Below are 17,974 nucleotides of genomic sequence, written 5' to 3'. Positions count from 1 at the left end.
AGGCTAACAGAATGACTATACGCAACAGTTAATTATTTACTTTCTTGTGTTTAACTTAACTGTTATTGTGGTGACTTGCACATTTAGCATAAACTGTTCACATTACCTATAAGTGCAATAAGTGATTTTGCTCACGTCAACAATCTAGTAAAAGAGTACTAAAGATTTATGTGAATCAACCATTGAATTACTGCCACTTTGCAGCCAAGAGCGCTTGCACTCCAGTAGACTGTCATTTACAAAAGCTTCAAAACAACATCTATGCTTTAAATAGACAACTTGGACCAGCCCCCCGTACAATCCAATTAGGCATCAAATCACTCCAACTCGGTTTTTCATAACAAGAGGCCATGTGGGACACAAAACAACCCCACACCCCCTAAAAAACCCCAAAACAATAACACTCTCTCTTCTGAATGGCGCTGGTTTCATGAGCAGACATGAGGGGCCACTTTTGCAGCGAGAGCCCTCATTGGTTCTGTTCCTCCTCCCTGCTTGATGGAGCAAACAATGAGGACCCTTCAGTCCTGTTCACTATGCAGGATCCTTGGCCAAAAATGACAGGCACTGATGAGCATAAATATTTATCAGGTGCCAAAGCTTTGCAAACCTGAAGATACTGGGGCAAAAAACAGAAGGGTTGGAGAAAAAGTGTGGTTAGCTGTTTCTTGATGATTGACCTCAAGGCTCGCTATCAGAAGTCATCCTCAGAGGGGAGGCTGGAATGCCCTTGTGCCAGGCTGCAAGCTCAAGTTTATGATATTCCCAATAAATTATAATATGCTCCACAGACATGAAAAAGCATGATTTGTACTAAATTAAATGGGCTGTGACTTTCAGATCACAGAATCAAGAAGAACAAATTCATCTCGCTCTCATTCCTTCTCTCATTTCTCTTACTATCAGAGAAGATTATTTTCTGTTGGACTCATTTAGTAATATTCATTTCAGTAGGGGAAAGTGAGATAAGCTGTGCCACTTTATGCTTAATGAAAGCCATTGGGGGGGGGGGGGGGGCTTTTAGAATGAACATGTTATTATCTCTAATGCATTAATTATGTTTAGGAGTGTGCTTATGGAAATTTTTGACCATTCTTCTAGAAGCGCATTTGTGAGGTCACGCACTGATGTTGGGGGGTTTGGGTTTCGGGTTGAGGTCTGGACTTCGGGCCATCCCCAAACTGTTCCCACAAAGTTAAGACCATGAAATTGTCCAAAATGTCTTGGTATGCTGAAGCAATAAGAGTTCCTTTCACTGGAAGTAAGGGGCCAAGTCCAGCCCCTGAAAAACAACCCACCACCATAAACCGCCCTCCACCAAACTTTACATTTGGCATAATGCAGTCAGGCAAGTACTGTTCTCCTGGCATCCGCCAAACCCGAGGTGTTTCTCAATGTCAAGGAAGGATCCTCGGATGCCAGAATTCCAAGGATGCTACGTCATTGACACCTGACGAACGAATGTCGAGGATCCTCGGAATTTCAACCAGACTCCTTCCAAAGAGTCCTTCGTTCTAAAAATATGTCATATACAGGAAAGGATGCATATGAGTAGCGGCGACCATTAAACAACTTTATAATAAATAATAAACAAAACGAAAGAAACGCGGGCAGCTCCTCATGGGCGACTGCCCGCACACACATAATAAAATATAAACAAACCATAACATAAAGTCCAGGCCTGGTCCTCTCGTCTTCCATGTCCTCCATTTATCACCAGCAGACATATCACCCTGTAGCCCAAGATTGGTTTCCCACTGAAGCTAAGCAGGCTAAGCAGCCTGGTCAGTACCTGGATGGGAGACCAACTGGGAAAAACCAGGTAGCTGCTGGTAGAGGTGTTAGTGAGACCAGCAGGGGGTGCTCACCCTCTGGTCTGTGTGGGTCCTAACGCCCCAGTATAGTGATGGGGACACTATACTGTCAAAGAGCACCGTCCTACGGATGAGACATTAAACCGAGGTCCTGGCTCTCTGTGGTCATTAAAAATCCCATGGCACTTCTCGTAAAAGAGTAGGGGTGTAACCCCGGTGTCCTGGCCATGAATGGCCCTTACCAATCATGGCCTCCTAATAATCCCCATCCACTGAATTGGCATTATCACTCTCTCTCCTCTCCACCTATCGCTGGTGTGTGGTGACCGCACTGGCGCCATTGTAATGTGGCTGCCGTCGCATCATCCAAGTGGATGCTGCACACTGGTGGTGGTTGAGGAGAGACCCCTGTCATGAGTGTAAAGCGCTTTGGGTGTACAGTAGTACATATGAAAGCGCTATATAAATGCCTCATTCATTCATTCATTCATTCATTTATACTCCCGTCACTCTGCTGTGAGCCGAGACCGGTGTGGCGATCAGCTGCCACTCATTATCACTCCACCGGCCAGCTCTCACTGTCCCTCACGTTACACATAACGTTATTGATGGCCAACGGACCTTTTCACTGACGTAATGACGCAATGACGTGCACTTGCTAGCCTGTTCCATTTACGTGTTCTCTGAATGCTAAAGAGGAGCCTCGCCTAGCCTCTGAAGGAAGTGACTTGGAAGGTTCAGTCCTTCCAAGGAAGCATCCTTGACATTGAGAAACACCTCCAGACTCATCCATGGAATTGCCAGGCAGAGAATCATGATTGGGCACGTATCCGCTGCTCTAGAGTTCAGTGGTGGTGTGATTTAGACCACTGAATCCAATGCTTTGCATTGCACTTGGTGATGTAAGGCTTGGATGCAGCTGTTGGCCATGAAAACCCATTTCATGAAGCTCTCTTTATACACTGTTCTTGAGCTAATCTGAAGGCCACATGATGTTTTGAGGTCTGTAGGTATTGAATTTTTCATTGTCGGCGAAGACCTTCTTGAAAAGTATGCCTTATTGCACAATTTTGCCCTGAAGCAACAAAAATAAAAACTGAATTTATGAACATGCAAAATAAAAAATAATGTGAATAAAACCTGACAAAATGCTTCTCTACACCTTCATGCACACACACACACACACACACACACACACACACACACACACACTCACACTCACACTCACACTCACACTCACACTCACACTCACACACACTCACACTCACACTCACACATATATATATATATATATATATATATATATATATATATATATATATATATATATATATATATATATATATATATTAACAGTTAATGTCAAATAAGATTACTAAAGCAAATAATTGTACCTTCTTCTCACACCATGTGCTTCTGTGACCACATGTCAGAAAAGGATGTCCCGCCTTCAAATAATGCTTGATGGTGACTCCCACACCTTATTGGACTATTCCATAATAGTTATTTGACCTTTTTGTTTAGTTGAAATTATTCAAAGCAGAGGTCTTCAACCCTGCTCCTGGAGACCCACGGCCCGCCCACTGACTCATGGAGGGCTTGTGCTAGCTGGTCAACAACAATTTCATGCAGAGGAAGATTAAGATATTGCGCTATTCTTGGTTGTGGAAGAACAGAGGCGGCTGCATAAGCTTCCTTCTGATCCTAATATAAGAAATGAGTGGTTGAACTTTATTTTGAAGTTCAGAAGTTCCAGCTCACATGGGGAAGATATGTTTACTTCATTTCACTGCGGGATCATTTGTAAACAAATCTCAGGTCAATGCTGGATTTAGATCCGACAGAAACGGTGCAACACACTTATGTGAGTAAAACGTGTTTTTATATGTAATATTGCACTGTTATAGATCGTTTTTCTTATGTGTACATGTCAAACAGAACATACCTCAGCATGCTGAACTAAGACACGTATGGGCCAGGGCTCGCAAAGCCCGGCAGGCCGATGAATCTCATTATAGTCAGTTCTTGTTCTGCTATTCTCTCTCTCTCTCTCTCTTGTTGACACCTGAAGGGCGGTGTGCGCCGAACATGTATGTGTGTTCGCGCTTATATTGATCGATCTAGCGGGCTATGTGTAATATAAAAATAATAGTCCAATCAATCGTGTGTCGATGTGAAATGAATCATTGTGTTTGTTTGAAAAAGACATTTACGAGCTCTGTGATCGAGAAAATCATTCTGGTTGTCGGTTCTCCCTCATTCTCTCCTCTCTCCTCTCCCTGAACTGACAGGGGAGCTTAAGCTAATTAAATATGCTAATATTATCCAATCCTAGCCGTGGGCGTTTACTTCCAAGTCTCTAGTGCGTCACGCCCATCAAAACCCAGCGTTTTGGAGAGAGCCTCAAAACCAGTGTAGAAAATAGCCTATTACGTATTAGTTATGATGTTTTTGAATGTAAAAACCACACAAACATCATTAGTTGACCTCAGACAACAGTATAAAAAAATTAAAAAAGCCAGTTCATGACACCTTTAAACAAGTTATTCTGCAGATCTTGATTAGCTTCACCTGTCTTTGAATAGGGTTGGAGCTAAACTCTGCAGGACAGTGGCTTCCCAGGAGCAGGGTTGAAGACCTCTGATTTAAAGAAACAAGTATTTGCAAATAGGGTTTATGTATAAGCCAGTATCCACCAAAAAAATGACAAAATGCACATTTAGAAGATATGGGTGTTTAAAACTTAGAGTCTGTCACTTCTGCCAATATGGATCAGCGATCTGGATGACATCAACTTCAGCTTCTCATCAGATTTTCTGTCTAATCAAATGCTCTCTAGAACCTGAAGTGTCCCGCTCCTCCATTATAAATAGACGATAAAGCTGTGGCTGAAATTTTTTTACATGATAAATACCACAAAATGCACTATATAGGGGATAGGGAACTGCTCGGACAGTGTAAATATGCCTTACATTAGGGTGAATGAAGTCTGGTTTTACGTTAGTGTCACACGAACTGCCGCAGCGTGCACTGTCTGCTCCGCTCCAGAGACACGATATGCACAAGTCAGCGCAGACCACAAAAAGGACCCATTTGAATTCTACACAGAATACTATATTTTAAAGTGACATGGAGAAGATTAGAAGGAGAAACGGTAAACTCTGCATTGGTAACAGCACTGAGTAGAAAACATAACACCAACCATGCACCAACATAAATGACTTTTTTTTTTAAGCTACACATCCTTTTTATCACTGTTTTGCTTTTTTTACTGTATTATGAAAGGGGTGGTAAAACGCATTCTTTGAAAGACTACTCAAAGAGAAAGGTGCAATTAATACTCCTGATTATATTTCAGGATGTGTGGCATCAACTAAAATTAGAAGAATTGATCTGTAATAGAAATTTTGAGAGAGAGAGAGAGAGAGAGAGAGAGAGAGAGAGAGAGAGAGAGAGAGAGAGAGAGAGAGAGAGAGAGAGAGAGAGAGAGAGAGAATTGATGCAATTTAATTCACAGAAATTCAGTTCAGCCAACTGAAAAATTTTGATGTGATCAGTCACTAAAAAAAATTCAAATGGAGACCTGATTTTTTTTGTGTATAGTGTATATATATTAAAAACAAATCTAATCATAAAATCATTAAAAAAATAATGCTTTTGATTATGATTGTGTACGCAATTTACATGCAAAAAAAGACTCAGTTTTCTTATGTACACAGGTAGCTGTATACATTGTACACATTATAAATTCAAGAACACATGACAAAATCAGCATGCATCATTTTCTTGATTAACAGACCTTACCTACTTACAATCCCTGTACCACTCTCTCAGGTGACTTTTCTTTTTTCTAATCTAACATTTTTTCTACTTCACCTTTCTCTCCCTAGTTTAGTATAGTTCCTAGTTTTTAATTCATGAACCCATTCTGAACCGCTAACCAGATTTGTGGTCCGAACGTTAATCTCCAGCAGGCACTTTTGTCTGTTGAGGGGAGGATTAGTCCATTTTCATTATTTGCAGGGGTCAAAGGTACTGTTCAACACCAATTTGTTAACTAAAATTTGTTGAGTCTAATGATGATTAATGCCCTTGTTGTATGCCTTCCACTGTTACGCCGAAGCAAAGTTCTTGTTCTTTTTTTTTTTTTTCTACAAAAGCAATTAGAGCAATTTTAAATCCACGAAAAGCATCATGGGCTGACAGGTTAAGCTTTTAATGCAAATGTGACAGCAACATAATGTACAATACGACAAAATGTGATGTGCTGGCCTAATTGCTCACAACTAAAAGAATTAATATTAAATGAGGGTGCCTTTAAAAAAAATGCTAAAGCATTTCAGCTCCTTCATGCGTAAACATGTACATACATACACGATAGTCCCAATGAGCCTGGCAGTGTGACGCCCTTATTCCTGCACTCATGTGAGTATTTTATGTTTAATGAGAACTTGTAATGAGGTAAAATCCGCAATGTAAAGATAACTGATGGGTTTCACAGCCACTACTGTAATAAATATTGAAAATAGAAGACTGTCACCTATTATAAATGTCAAGTAGTGTTTTGTTTTGTGTTAATAGTATTAACCAAAAAATAATAAATCAAGAAAAATAATTAAACACTCTTTTGTCGTTAAAAAACTACTGTCAGGATTTATTAAAGACATACAGTGAAATATTAGCGCTGAAAAGCCGTGGACAGTGATATTTTTGTAGCTGACCTTATTGTATATGCATTTGTAGGAATTTCCCTTTCAAATGCAAAATTTAAGGGAGGAGAGCATTTGTATAAATGTATAAACAGTATAAATGAATTATGCAAGCGGATTTACTAAGGTTTGCACTTGTCAATTTACTGGTGTATGCATCATTTTCTGCCCCCCAAAAAGCATGTCTTAAAGGGTTAGTTCTCCCAAAAATGAAAATTCTGTCATTAATTACTTACCCTTATTTCATTTGACACCTGTAAGAACTCCGTTCATCTTTGGAACACAAATGAAGATACTTTGTTTAAATCCGACGGCTCAGAAAAGCCTTCATTGACACCAATGTCATGTCCTCTCTCAAGACCCATAAAAGGCACTAAAGACAAAGTTACAAAGCCCATCTCACTACAGTGGCTCTACAATAATTGTATGATGCGACAAGAATATTTTTGTTCGCAAACAAATAAATAACGACTTATATAGTGATGGGCCGATTTCAAAACAAAGCTTCGAACTGTTATGAGTCAGCGTATCGATTCAGGATTCGAATCGTGTGTCAAACCACCAAACTGCTAGAATCACGTGACTATGCCAATCTGAAGTTTTTTGAGCACAAAAACTATTCTCGTCACTTCATAAAATTATTGTAGAGCCACTGTAGTGAGATGGGCTTTGTAACGACGTCTTTAGTGCCTTTATGGGTCTTGAGAGAGGAAATGACATTGGTGTCATTGAAAGCCTTTCTGAGCCATCAGATTTCAACAAAAATGTCTTCATTTGTGTTCCTAAGATGAATGGAGGTCTTACGGGTGTCACACGACATGAGGCTAAGCAATTAATGACCAAATGTTTTATTTTTGGGTGAACTAACCCTTTAAAGGTCCACTGTTGTAATATGTAGGTGGATCTATTGACATAAATGCAATATAATATACATAACTATGTTTTCAGTGGTTCAGTATAAAGATTTTTCATAATGAACAGTTATGTTTTTATTATTGGGGCGGCAGTGGCTCGGTGGTTCATGAAGGTGGTCTACAAACTGGAAGATTGGTTGTTCGGTCTTCAGTTCCACCTGACCAAATGTCAAGGTGTCCATGAGCAAGACACCTAACCCCAGCTGCTGCCAACAAGCTGGATAGAGCCTTGCATGGCTGGCACCGCCGTCTGTGAAGGAATGAGTCATTGAATGGGTGAATGTGAGGCAATATGTAAAGCGCTTTGGATAGCCATGTGCGTTGAATGCGTTGTATAATTGGAGTCCATTTATTACCTTAGAATAAGCCATCTACACCATGGGTCCCTTTACAGTGAAGTAACCATTTTGCGCCGTCTTATTTCTACAGTAGCCCTAAACGGACACTATTCTCTGCTGTCTGAGACCATTTGTCCTGTGTCGGCCACCGTAGGTTCTCAATGTCCTTTACAAGTGAAGGGTGAGCGGTGGACGCTTGCAAATTGCCACCTCACTGCTAGATGCAGATACAATTTACACACTGACCCTTTAAACCAATTTATTAAAAACCAAAAACTGGTAGATTGCGTGGTCATTATGAAAATGAACTAGCTGTATAAAATGTAACTAGTAATTCAAACATAAAATGAACTAGTAATTCAGCTTTATACTGTAACATTGTCATAAAAGCAGTACTGAAAGCGACTGTTCAGTAAAACAAAGTTCATCACCTAAATAAATGGATTGAATGGGTACTTCATCCACGGTTGAGCCTTTATGAGTTATGACGATCAGTTGATCTAAATCGATCAAAGAAGACATTAGATCTTGGCATTATATTTTACGATGAAAGATGTCCAAAATGCTTGACGGTTTAACGGAGAACCTCTCTCAAGGTGAGGTCAGAGGACAGTCCCTCTTAGCAGTCTCTTCCACACCTTTATGCCATTTGTGATTCGCAACAGAAGCGATGTAAGGCATGAGAAGAACACTGGTTTTCAAGACAGGAGCAATCTGAACTGTGTGTTTGAATCTAGTCTTTTGGCTTGATGTGAAAAGCCCGTAAATCAAGTGCGCGCGTGGAATACCAAATCGCAGGAGAGAGAATAGAACTCATCAATCATGGGTGACATGCGCTTTGCTGCACGGGAGGGAATCCAAACCACATTAGTGTTGATGCAGCAATGCTGTGGTGTGGAGGACGGTAGGGGAAAAAAGGAGGCAAACAATTCAGAATTATAGACTATTAATTGAAAAGCTTTATGGAAACAGGTCAAGTAAGTGACCTCAACATGAGGCCTTTTGATGATTATGGACTTGACAGGTCACACTAAACTTTAAACAATAGTTAGCAAGGTCTAAGCAAGAAGGTAATTCCTATAGAATACCTATATTTTAATATCTATAGAAAGCTCCATACCATTCCATTCCCCAGAAGCATGATAAAGGCAGCAGAAAGGAAAAATAATGTTTTAAAACTTTATTCTAAAAGTCAAAAACAAACCAAATTAGTATCTACTATAATACAAAAATAAGATACTTGACAAAAAAAAAATACATTTTGCTATAATATAATGAAATGTATAATGCTATAATACATCCTAAATATATTTTGGAATAAAATCAATGGACAAAGAAATTTTAAAAAGTTGGCAAAAAATTAATTACTGCTCCAATACACTTATTGATAAGCAACTATTACTATTCTATAAATAAGTATTACTATTCTATAAATATATAAAGTGTAATTAATAGACCTATACTGCATTATAAGAACAGTCATAGTTACATTGGTCCAACTAAAGTGGGTCGGTTACATTTATATATATTTTTTTTATAATTATAAGTAATTAATTTGATTTATCAACGCACATGTTCATAATCCATTATATACTGATTTATAAATGATCAAATATAAATTAGTTCAAGAGACACTTGTTTGCTATACCATTTAGTTATCAATTAAGTCTTTAATGGCTAATGTTTGCATTAGATGTCATGACTGGTAACTTTGATTTGTTTTAATCTATATCTCCTCAGCCATATGCACTGTATTTCTTAGCAGTTTAAAAATATACATGAAAATACTGTTGCAGTGTTTTGCTTTGTGACATACATTTTTCCCCATTGTTTTATTACAGACATTGTTGTTCATTAGTTACATTCACAGATAAAAAACTTAAAATGTATAATGTTCACATCATCATGATTTCTTAACATCTGCTTTTGCGTTGCAAAATTGCATCCTGTTTTCACTTTACTTAAAGCCATCAATTATGCATTTATAGAGGATAGTAACTGTTGTATTACTCGCAATGTTTATTTATAAGAACACAACACAGTTATTAATAACAACCTATTCACTAATTTGACAGAAATCTAATTACTAAAAAGTAATTATAACTATAATATAATAAAATAGTAGCAATGCAGGCTGTATCTTAATAAATACATTCATGAAACTAAACTAATAAGACTTATTAATACTTATAAATCAGTGTATAATTGATTATGAGTCTGCACATGCATGCAAATGCATGACTTATAAGTAAGAATAAAAATAATATAAATGTAACTATAACTGTTCTTATAATCCCTTATAAGGTGTATAACATATATGTATGGAATAGAAATAGTATAAATAGGACTGTAATTAATTTTTATAAGCATGGGCTTCATAGAAAGTGTTACCAAAACTTTGACTGCCAGATGGTGAAGTTACAGCATCTTCCAACATGGGCTAATGAGGTCATGCGAACAAGCCAAACCAATAGGTGGACACCATGAGACAAACTGATTTCTGCTCTCTGCTTTCAGTTGTTCTTTCTTGTGTTGCCAAGATATATCATCATAAGGGCAAAGAGGGTCACATGCTATGTAAGAGACTTGGGGATTTGCACGTAATAAAAGAAAAATAGTTTGTTCCTTGACTTGGGGAAATCACAAGAGAAAAACATGCCAATCTGCTGGACTCTGATGTGCACCTCTGATCTCTCAAAAAATGCTTTGAGGCGGCAGATCAGAGAACGGACGGGGGACCATGTGGAGAGGTCAACGTCGCTGTCAGGATGTCGTTCTGTGTGCCTTTGTGCTCTCACCCGCCTTTATAGTATTTTCCTCCTGCGACTTGATTTGGCATACCTGTTTACCATCATGCCAATCGCCCTGCTAGCATGTCCACCTGCCTTTCTTGTTTAACTCATGCCTGTCTTGCTAGCCACAGCACATACGCCCTGTCATGGCTCTGCCAGAGGCAGTCTGCCTTTAATGACACCTTACTGCATTACTGACAGGTTTCTTTGCCCGAAGGCGTAAAGGTAACAGCTGCCCATTGGGAAAAGCAAGAACATATGTAAATACAGTGAAGCATACAAACCCTTAAAACGTATATCTATTGACCCCAGCTGCCAACACACACGTCAGCGGAGTCCTGAGTGACACTGAGAAAAATTGTATTTTGTAAATTGGAACTGCAGATTGTGCTGAAGTATAAAAGGGGGTGATCTAAAATAGGGAACGATGATTCAAGAGAGAAAGATGAGTGTGAAGCAAAGATAAGAGGCTAAAAAATAGGTATGAAGTGATACACATGGAAGAAGTCAAAAAGAGCCCTTGGAAGACAAAGTAGGGGTGTCATTAAAGACATTCTCATAGCCCCGGGAAGATCACGAGAGAAAAAGAGAGGGAGAGAGAGAACAGAGAAATAGAGCTGTTTCACTGAGCATGGATCAAACAGTGTTGAAAGAACCAATGAGTGTATAGGAGTCAGGATGAGAAGGATGGTTAGGAGGTTTTTTTCATTAAAAGTTCCCCATAGACAAAACCATTCCATATTGGTCTTGGGAGTAGTTGAGCGTACATATTTTAATGAGGACACATAAATAATTGTGAAGCAGCCGTTTTTTATGGGAGTTTGTTATCCTGTGATTACTATAGCTGAATTTATCAAATAATCACAAATCTCTATGGGGTCAAAATAACAAGCAAGAGCCTGTGTGAGAGAGCATAATAAAAACCACCCTATCATCTTCAAGTAAATGTCTACCATGTTGAAGCAGGTATTTCAGGTACACGTGTTTAAATGCATTTTGTTACAGCCCAGAAAAAAATCTAATGAATTAACAGCACTAGCAAATCAATATGTAATTGTAAATTAACACCTTGTCTGAGGTTATACAAATCGCATACTGTGCCAAAAACATTTAAACGTGTCCCTCCAAAAATATATCCCTGCCAGAAACATATCCCACCTACACAACAATCTCCTAAAATGGCATCAAAACAGCACAAGAACAGAATCCCTTTTTTTAAAGCAGCTAAAGAACTGACCATGTTTCCTACCAAACCAAATGGATTGTAAGTTGAGGTATGGAGACTTACCTCACATTCTCTAGAGCCAGAGATGGTGTAGGTGCATGGTCCAGTACCATTGACTAGCACATCTGTGCCCTCTGTGTTATTAGGCTTGTAGTCCACATAGTACTCCTGCAATGGTGTGCTGAGTGTGCGCTCTGTCTCCCGTGACTTTTTCCGACGTTTGCGAGCTGCAGCCGAGTTTTCCTGCAGCTGCTTTACACTGCTTGGATATCGCTTCCACGAGACGTAAATTACCAGGAGGATCATAGCAACTGACAGGAAAAGGGCAACACTTCCTGCCACAATCTTGTGGAATGATACAGGTTCGAAATCTTGCTCAGGAGGTGGGACAGCGGGCTGAGAAGGAGCTGAAGATGTGGTACCTTCTAAGGATGTCCCCAGGCCCCCTCGGCCGTCTCCAGATTTAAGAGTCGGGATGAAAGAGCCGGCTGGGGTCTGTGCAAAAGCGACAAAAGGGGTAGAGGGAGCAATTACGGTTGATGGTGTAGCGGGGGCAATCATGCAAACTCTATTGGCGTCAACTGCATCCATAACCTTCTCCCCTTGAACTTCTTTGGGTGATGCGCAAATCATATTAATTTCTTTGTTTCCACGGAAGGTTCTCAGCCAGTCCACTAGCGGACACACAACTGGTCCACAGTCCCACATGTTTCCTGCCAGACTAATTGCAGTCAGAGAGATCCAGGCATCCACAGCTTCTTGAGACACATTGACAAGCTTGTTTGAATCCAGGTTAAGTGTCTGCAGATTTGGCATGGCCCGGTACACTTCTGCATCTATCTCCTGCAGGTCATTTCCTGAAAGGTCTAGCTTCTGCAATGATGTCCAGGTCCACGTAAGGCCTTCACTCATGGTCCTAATGCGGTTCCACTGTAGGTAAAGAGCACGCAAGTTATAGAAGCGTGGGAAGTTGAAAAAGTTGATTTTGGAGAACTGGTTATGCTCAATATGCAGCTCAGTAAGCTTCAGCAGGCCAGACATTGAATTGCGAGTAATGCTGCGCAGACGGTTGTAGCCAAGGTCAAGGAACTCAAGATTACGGCAGTCCTGAAAAAGGCGAGAGGGGAGATTCTTAAGGGAGTTGGAGCGCATGTGCAAACTAAGTAGCTTGCGTAGACCCTGGAACTGCCCTGGCTGCAGAGCTTGTAGCTTGTTATAAGAAAGGTCCAGGTTTCTCAAATTCGGTACCAGGTGAAATGTGGTGTTGTGAAGAAGTGTGATCTTGTTGGAGCTCAATATTAGCTCTTTGAGCCTCCGTATCCCTTGAAAAGCACGCGCATCCACATTGGCAATGTAGTTGTGGTCCAGGTACAGCCAAATGAGCTGGTTGAGGCCAACAAATTGTCCAGCCTTTAGGGTTGCCAAGCTGTTATACCGCAGGGACAGGCCTTGACAGCCGCCAGAGAGGTTCTTGGGAACATCACGGAATGCACTAGACTCACAGTATACAATCTTGCCATCACATCGGCAGCTCCGAGGGCAAGTGCGCTCACCAAAGCAAGGGGTGGCAGAGAGCCATGCCTGCATTAGCAGTGGCACCATGAACCAGCGGTGCCTCATGGCAAAGCCTGAAATGGAAAAAGAAACAAACTATTTATTTCCTGAATGTACAAATACATTATGATTTGACAATACCTAAATCATGTCACCTCAAAAAGGATTATTAAGTTCAACTTATAAATCCTCAAAAAGGATTATTAAGTTCAACTTATATTTAACGTGTACATACAGTACTAGACACAATACTGGGCAAAAGTGCGGCAAACAGTGCAAGAGAGTTTTAAACAGATACAGTAGATTCACTTTCCCAAAGTATCTCTCTCAGTAGTTTGGTGCAGATTCAGTCATGATCCTATTAGGACGCTGTGATATATTGCAACGTGTTGAATCGTGAAATGTGCATTGTGATGTGCATCATAATGTGAGGTAGTTGACAATACCCAGCTCTAATTGTTGAGCAGTTTCAAAGCAGAGATTAAGACGATTAATGAGAGAAGAAATATTGTAATTGTTCTGTGATTATAAACCCTTGAAATATTACATTTATACAGCAATATGATACCACACAGGACCCAATTAACAGCGGTGATTGTGCAAATCAATCCAGTCATGCTATGTTGTTTAATTCTTCTCTCTGGCAATGGCAAACATGCTTGTCTTCCAATAAGCTTGGACATGAGCCCACTACAGTATGAAAGGAAATGTCCTGGGAGATATGCCTCGGCCATCGTATTAGTCCCTAATTATAATCTAAATGATTGTCAGTCAACTAAATCAGTTATATTTGCCTGGCTGTTAAGTGACTCTGCTACGAGCCTTTGTCCATACCCTTAATACACAAAGTAAAGCCTAGGTGTTATTCTTGTCCAAACAGATGGGAGGTTGAAGTGAGGCATTATATCAGCATCGAGTTCACACCTAAACATTGGATCAAGAGGTTAGAGGTCTGGGTAAAATACGCATGTTCTTTATGGGAAGGTCTTGGCCGAAATCTGGACATTTTCCAGTAATGGGATTTTATCATTTGTGCTGTGTGGGTCTGGCCTTCATTCCCACACAGTGTTGCTGTAAAAGGGTTTCAGTTCCATCCCTGATGCAACTTTTACAAAGCTGGCTAGAAATAGCATTCTGAAATGAAGTTCCCGAGGCATTATCTGTCTGTATGAGACAAATAATGTGACACATTAAAATTGTCATGACAAAAATTCATGAAAATATCAAAACATACGTTTAGCTTGAAGGCAAAAACCATCCAAATAACATTTAAAAATATTTTTATAGAACTAAATGGTTTATCTGAATCTGTACTATGTTAAAGAAATTCTCCCAGACGTTCTTTAAGGTTGATAAGGAGAAAATATTCATAAGGTACCCATCTTAACTGGATTTAAACAGCCTAGAACATTATAAATGCACCTCCTGTTCCACCTAGTTGACAACCAGAAAATGTCTGAATAACTGTCTTAATTTCTGAAAAGCATATTTACTGCTATCATGTACAACCTAAAAATGACACTTGTTTTGATGTTTTCTTACTTAATGCAGTGTAATTCATACATTTATGCATGTGGCTTCAGCGTCCAAACAATTTTTGGGATCCACTGATAGTGATTAACAACCATCTCAAAAACAAAGCATTGAGGTGCTGATATCCAGGAGTGTACACTTGCCAACAAGCGATGCACAAGCAGGCTGCAGTACAATAAAGTCATTACGTCACTGGCTTCCATTCATACTAACCAGATAATCAGACGGTATCAGCTTAATGACATTTGCTAATGAAATGATGCTGATATAGTTAATGATCCAAGTGAAGTCTAATGAAAATTCATTTGTAACAAACTTGCTCTGCCACTTTTCTTATTTTAAATGCAACTACACTTGCCCTTCTCCTGGTAAAACTGAGTTTGCCTCTGTACAGGCCTACATACCCTTCACAGTGATGCTCCAAAATTTTGCCAAGTTGGTTATTTTATGTTTGCTGTCAAGATCTCCCACTACAGTGCCGCAAAGCAGCAAGCATAGCTCATCATTTTACGAGCTGTGGAAGGCCATCTCGCCGCACGCCGCTAACGAATAACAATCAGAGCAGGTCACATAGCTGTCAAATAGCCCCTGTAAAATGATTGAAAGCACATCCATAATCAAGTACTCTAATATGGCCATGAGAAGGTCTGTGGCGTACAGTTAATTGCAGTGCTTAGTTAAATAATGACTTTAGGAGAAATCATTAGAAGCATGTGAGAAATATAACTTTGGTAAATACTTTATTGTAAGCATGCAAAAGGCATCTGTTAATAAATGCAAAATTATATGTGAAAGTCACTGATGCAATTCATACTGATTCTTTGCTTTTCTGTCAATAACTAAAATCTATGTGGCTTTGACTTCCTTTGAGGAAGAAATAACTCCAGCTGCTCAAACAAGCAGTTTATGCAAACTGAACGACTACACAATAAGCCTTCCAACCATTGCATGAACACTTGCACAGAAAAACGTGTGCACACATAACGATGCCAGCACATAATGTGCACCTTTTACAATATCACTTGTAAATCTAAGAAATAATATTAACTATCTCTGTGCGATCTCCACACTATCAATAATGCACAGGCACATTCTTTACTGCCAAAAAATGTGGTTCCATTAGCATTCCAGCGTTAATCAATGAGTTGGCATCAGTCTGCTATTTAAATCAGTGAGAGATGAAGAAGAGTCGAGTCGAAGGCCGATAATCAGTTTGACCAATATTTGTTTACCAATATTCACACAACTTAATTTTTTAGGTTTAAGGAATGGCAGCATTTGGAACACAATTGAAAAGCACAACAGCATTTACAGGTAACATAACTTATTCATTTTATTGCATTTAACCACTCTTTATTTACTGATAAATATCTACCTTAACAATTATACCTTATCACCAGCCAAACTAAAGATCGAAATGAATTTGCTACCAGATGACCAAACATCTTTGCATAAATATAAAGGCATAAATAACAGCAATAATATTTGACATTAATTTTGTTATATTATATACAATTATTTTAAATGCTAAGACAATATATTAGAAGTAGCAGCATAAATAAAACATTTATCATAATACATAACGTATTTTGTTGTAGTAAATTATCATTTAAATATTACTGTGGCAAAATCAAAAAGAGTCAAAGATCAGTTTTGCATGTCAGATATCAGAACACATTTTTATTTTATTTTTAAATAAAAAAAATCGGATTAAAAATTAACATCGAATAATTGCCCACCGAAAAAAAAAATGAATGGACGGATGCACTTGACTGTACCGCACCGAATCATTGTGAACTGAAGTGAATGCAGGGTCAGATTTGATCAAGAAATATGTATGAAACGCAAAATACATCAATGCGTGAAAATTGCAGGCATACATATGCATGGGCTATAACAAACATGTTATGCTTACCAGAGTACATGCAATACGTTTTGTTTTAATGCATAGACACCGTTTGAAGACATTTCACATCTCAATGAAAAACAATTCAACAGCAGGAAATGTCCCCCTGATGTATCACCATAAAACATCTCCCGTGGTTTCCATGTTCACTTAGGTCCGACTGATAATAGACAAACTTACCCATCACCGCGTCTCAGTCAACTCCTCGCCACAGGTTTTTACAGCTTTCTACCGCTCGAGACCCGAGACGGCATGGCACGCGCTCTCTTCAGATGGTTCGGTTCTTCCACACGCGCACGTCCCCGGCTGTAGTCCTCCACAGTAGAGCAGACGCGGGAAATCTTCAGTCTCTCCTGACTGACCACTGACCATATCTTTCAATTCCGCTCAAAACAAAATGTTCACAATAAACATCCACTCGAACAGAAAGAATCCATTTGAAATCCTAAAATTGTACATTAAGTCACAAACGGAACCGAAGCCGCGCGATTCCAAATCCAAGTTATCTACCACAAGTCAAACTTATGGAAATCCCAGCAATCCCCTTCCGCATCAGTATATTCCATCGCAGCATAATGCGCAAATACTGTCTTTCCGAAAGGATGATGCTTACCGTGGATTAATCCATGGATATTTTTATTATAAATGATAATTATGATGTTTGGGAGATTTCAATCCAGTCCAAAATATTGCACTCAGAGAATATTATTTGTAAGTGTACTCCACTCCATCGGGAATGTTTCTCCTCTCCTGTACAGTTCCCGACAGTACAGAGATGCAGCAGGATTGTGAGTGGTTAACCACAACCGCCTGTCGCACCATAACTTTGTCAGACAGAATCCGAATGCCCTCTTCTGGCGAACTGACATCTCCAGCAGCAATCTCTTCCTCTCATTCCACTCTCACTCGATATTTCCAGAGGAAAACGAGTGGGTGACACAACAAGTCTATTAGATCGTCTAACATAAAAGAGGAACAAACGATCGAGCTGAAGAGAGACGTCTATTTCTTGGCCCAACCAGAAATAATCACAAACCTCAAAATGTTTTATGTACTGCTTTTATGTTCCTTTTTAAGTTTTAGATGCTTTATCCGAAAATAAAGGAAACCTGAATTTAGACTTTGTTCTAGTGCTCGTGTAAATAATAACGTCCCTTCGATTTTAATTGAAATAAAATTGACTCGATAT

At 39.4% G+C, this 17,974-nt stretch overlaps 1 protein-coding gene across 1 annotated transcript in view; it reads right to left on the bottom strand.

Moving 5' to 3' along the window:
• LOC137063112 (leucine-rich repeat transmembrane neuronal protein 4) overlaps window positions 1–17,552 on the bottom strand; it is a 140,579-nt gene extending 123,027 nt beyond the window's left edge. Inside the window, exons 1-2 of the mRNA XM_067434178.1 lie at window positions 16,966–17,552; window positions 11,856–13,420 (exon numbers count right to left, since the gene is read on the bottom strand). Of these exons, the coding sequence (XP_067290279.1) occupies window positions 11,856–13,420; window positions 16,966–16,969 (1,569 nt within the window). The 5' untranslated portion in view covers window positions 16,970–17,552. The remainder of the gene's footprint in view (window positions 1–11,855; window positions 13,421–16,965) is intronic.
• Window positions 17,553–17,974: the final 422 nt, after the last annotated feature.

The sequence above is a fragment of the Pseudorasbora parva genome, chromosome 23 (genome assembly GCF_024679245.1).
Source record: "Pseudorasbora parva isolate DD20220531a chromosome 23, ASM2467924v1, whole genome shotgun sequence".
NCBI classification, from domain to species: domain Eukaryota; kingdom Metazoa; phylum Chordata; class Actinopteri; order Cypriniformes; family Gobionidae; genus Pseudorasbora; species Pseudorasbora parva.
The sequence above is the reverse complement of the archived record's forward strand: the minus strand, read 5'-3'. Positions and strand labels throughout refer to the sequence as shown.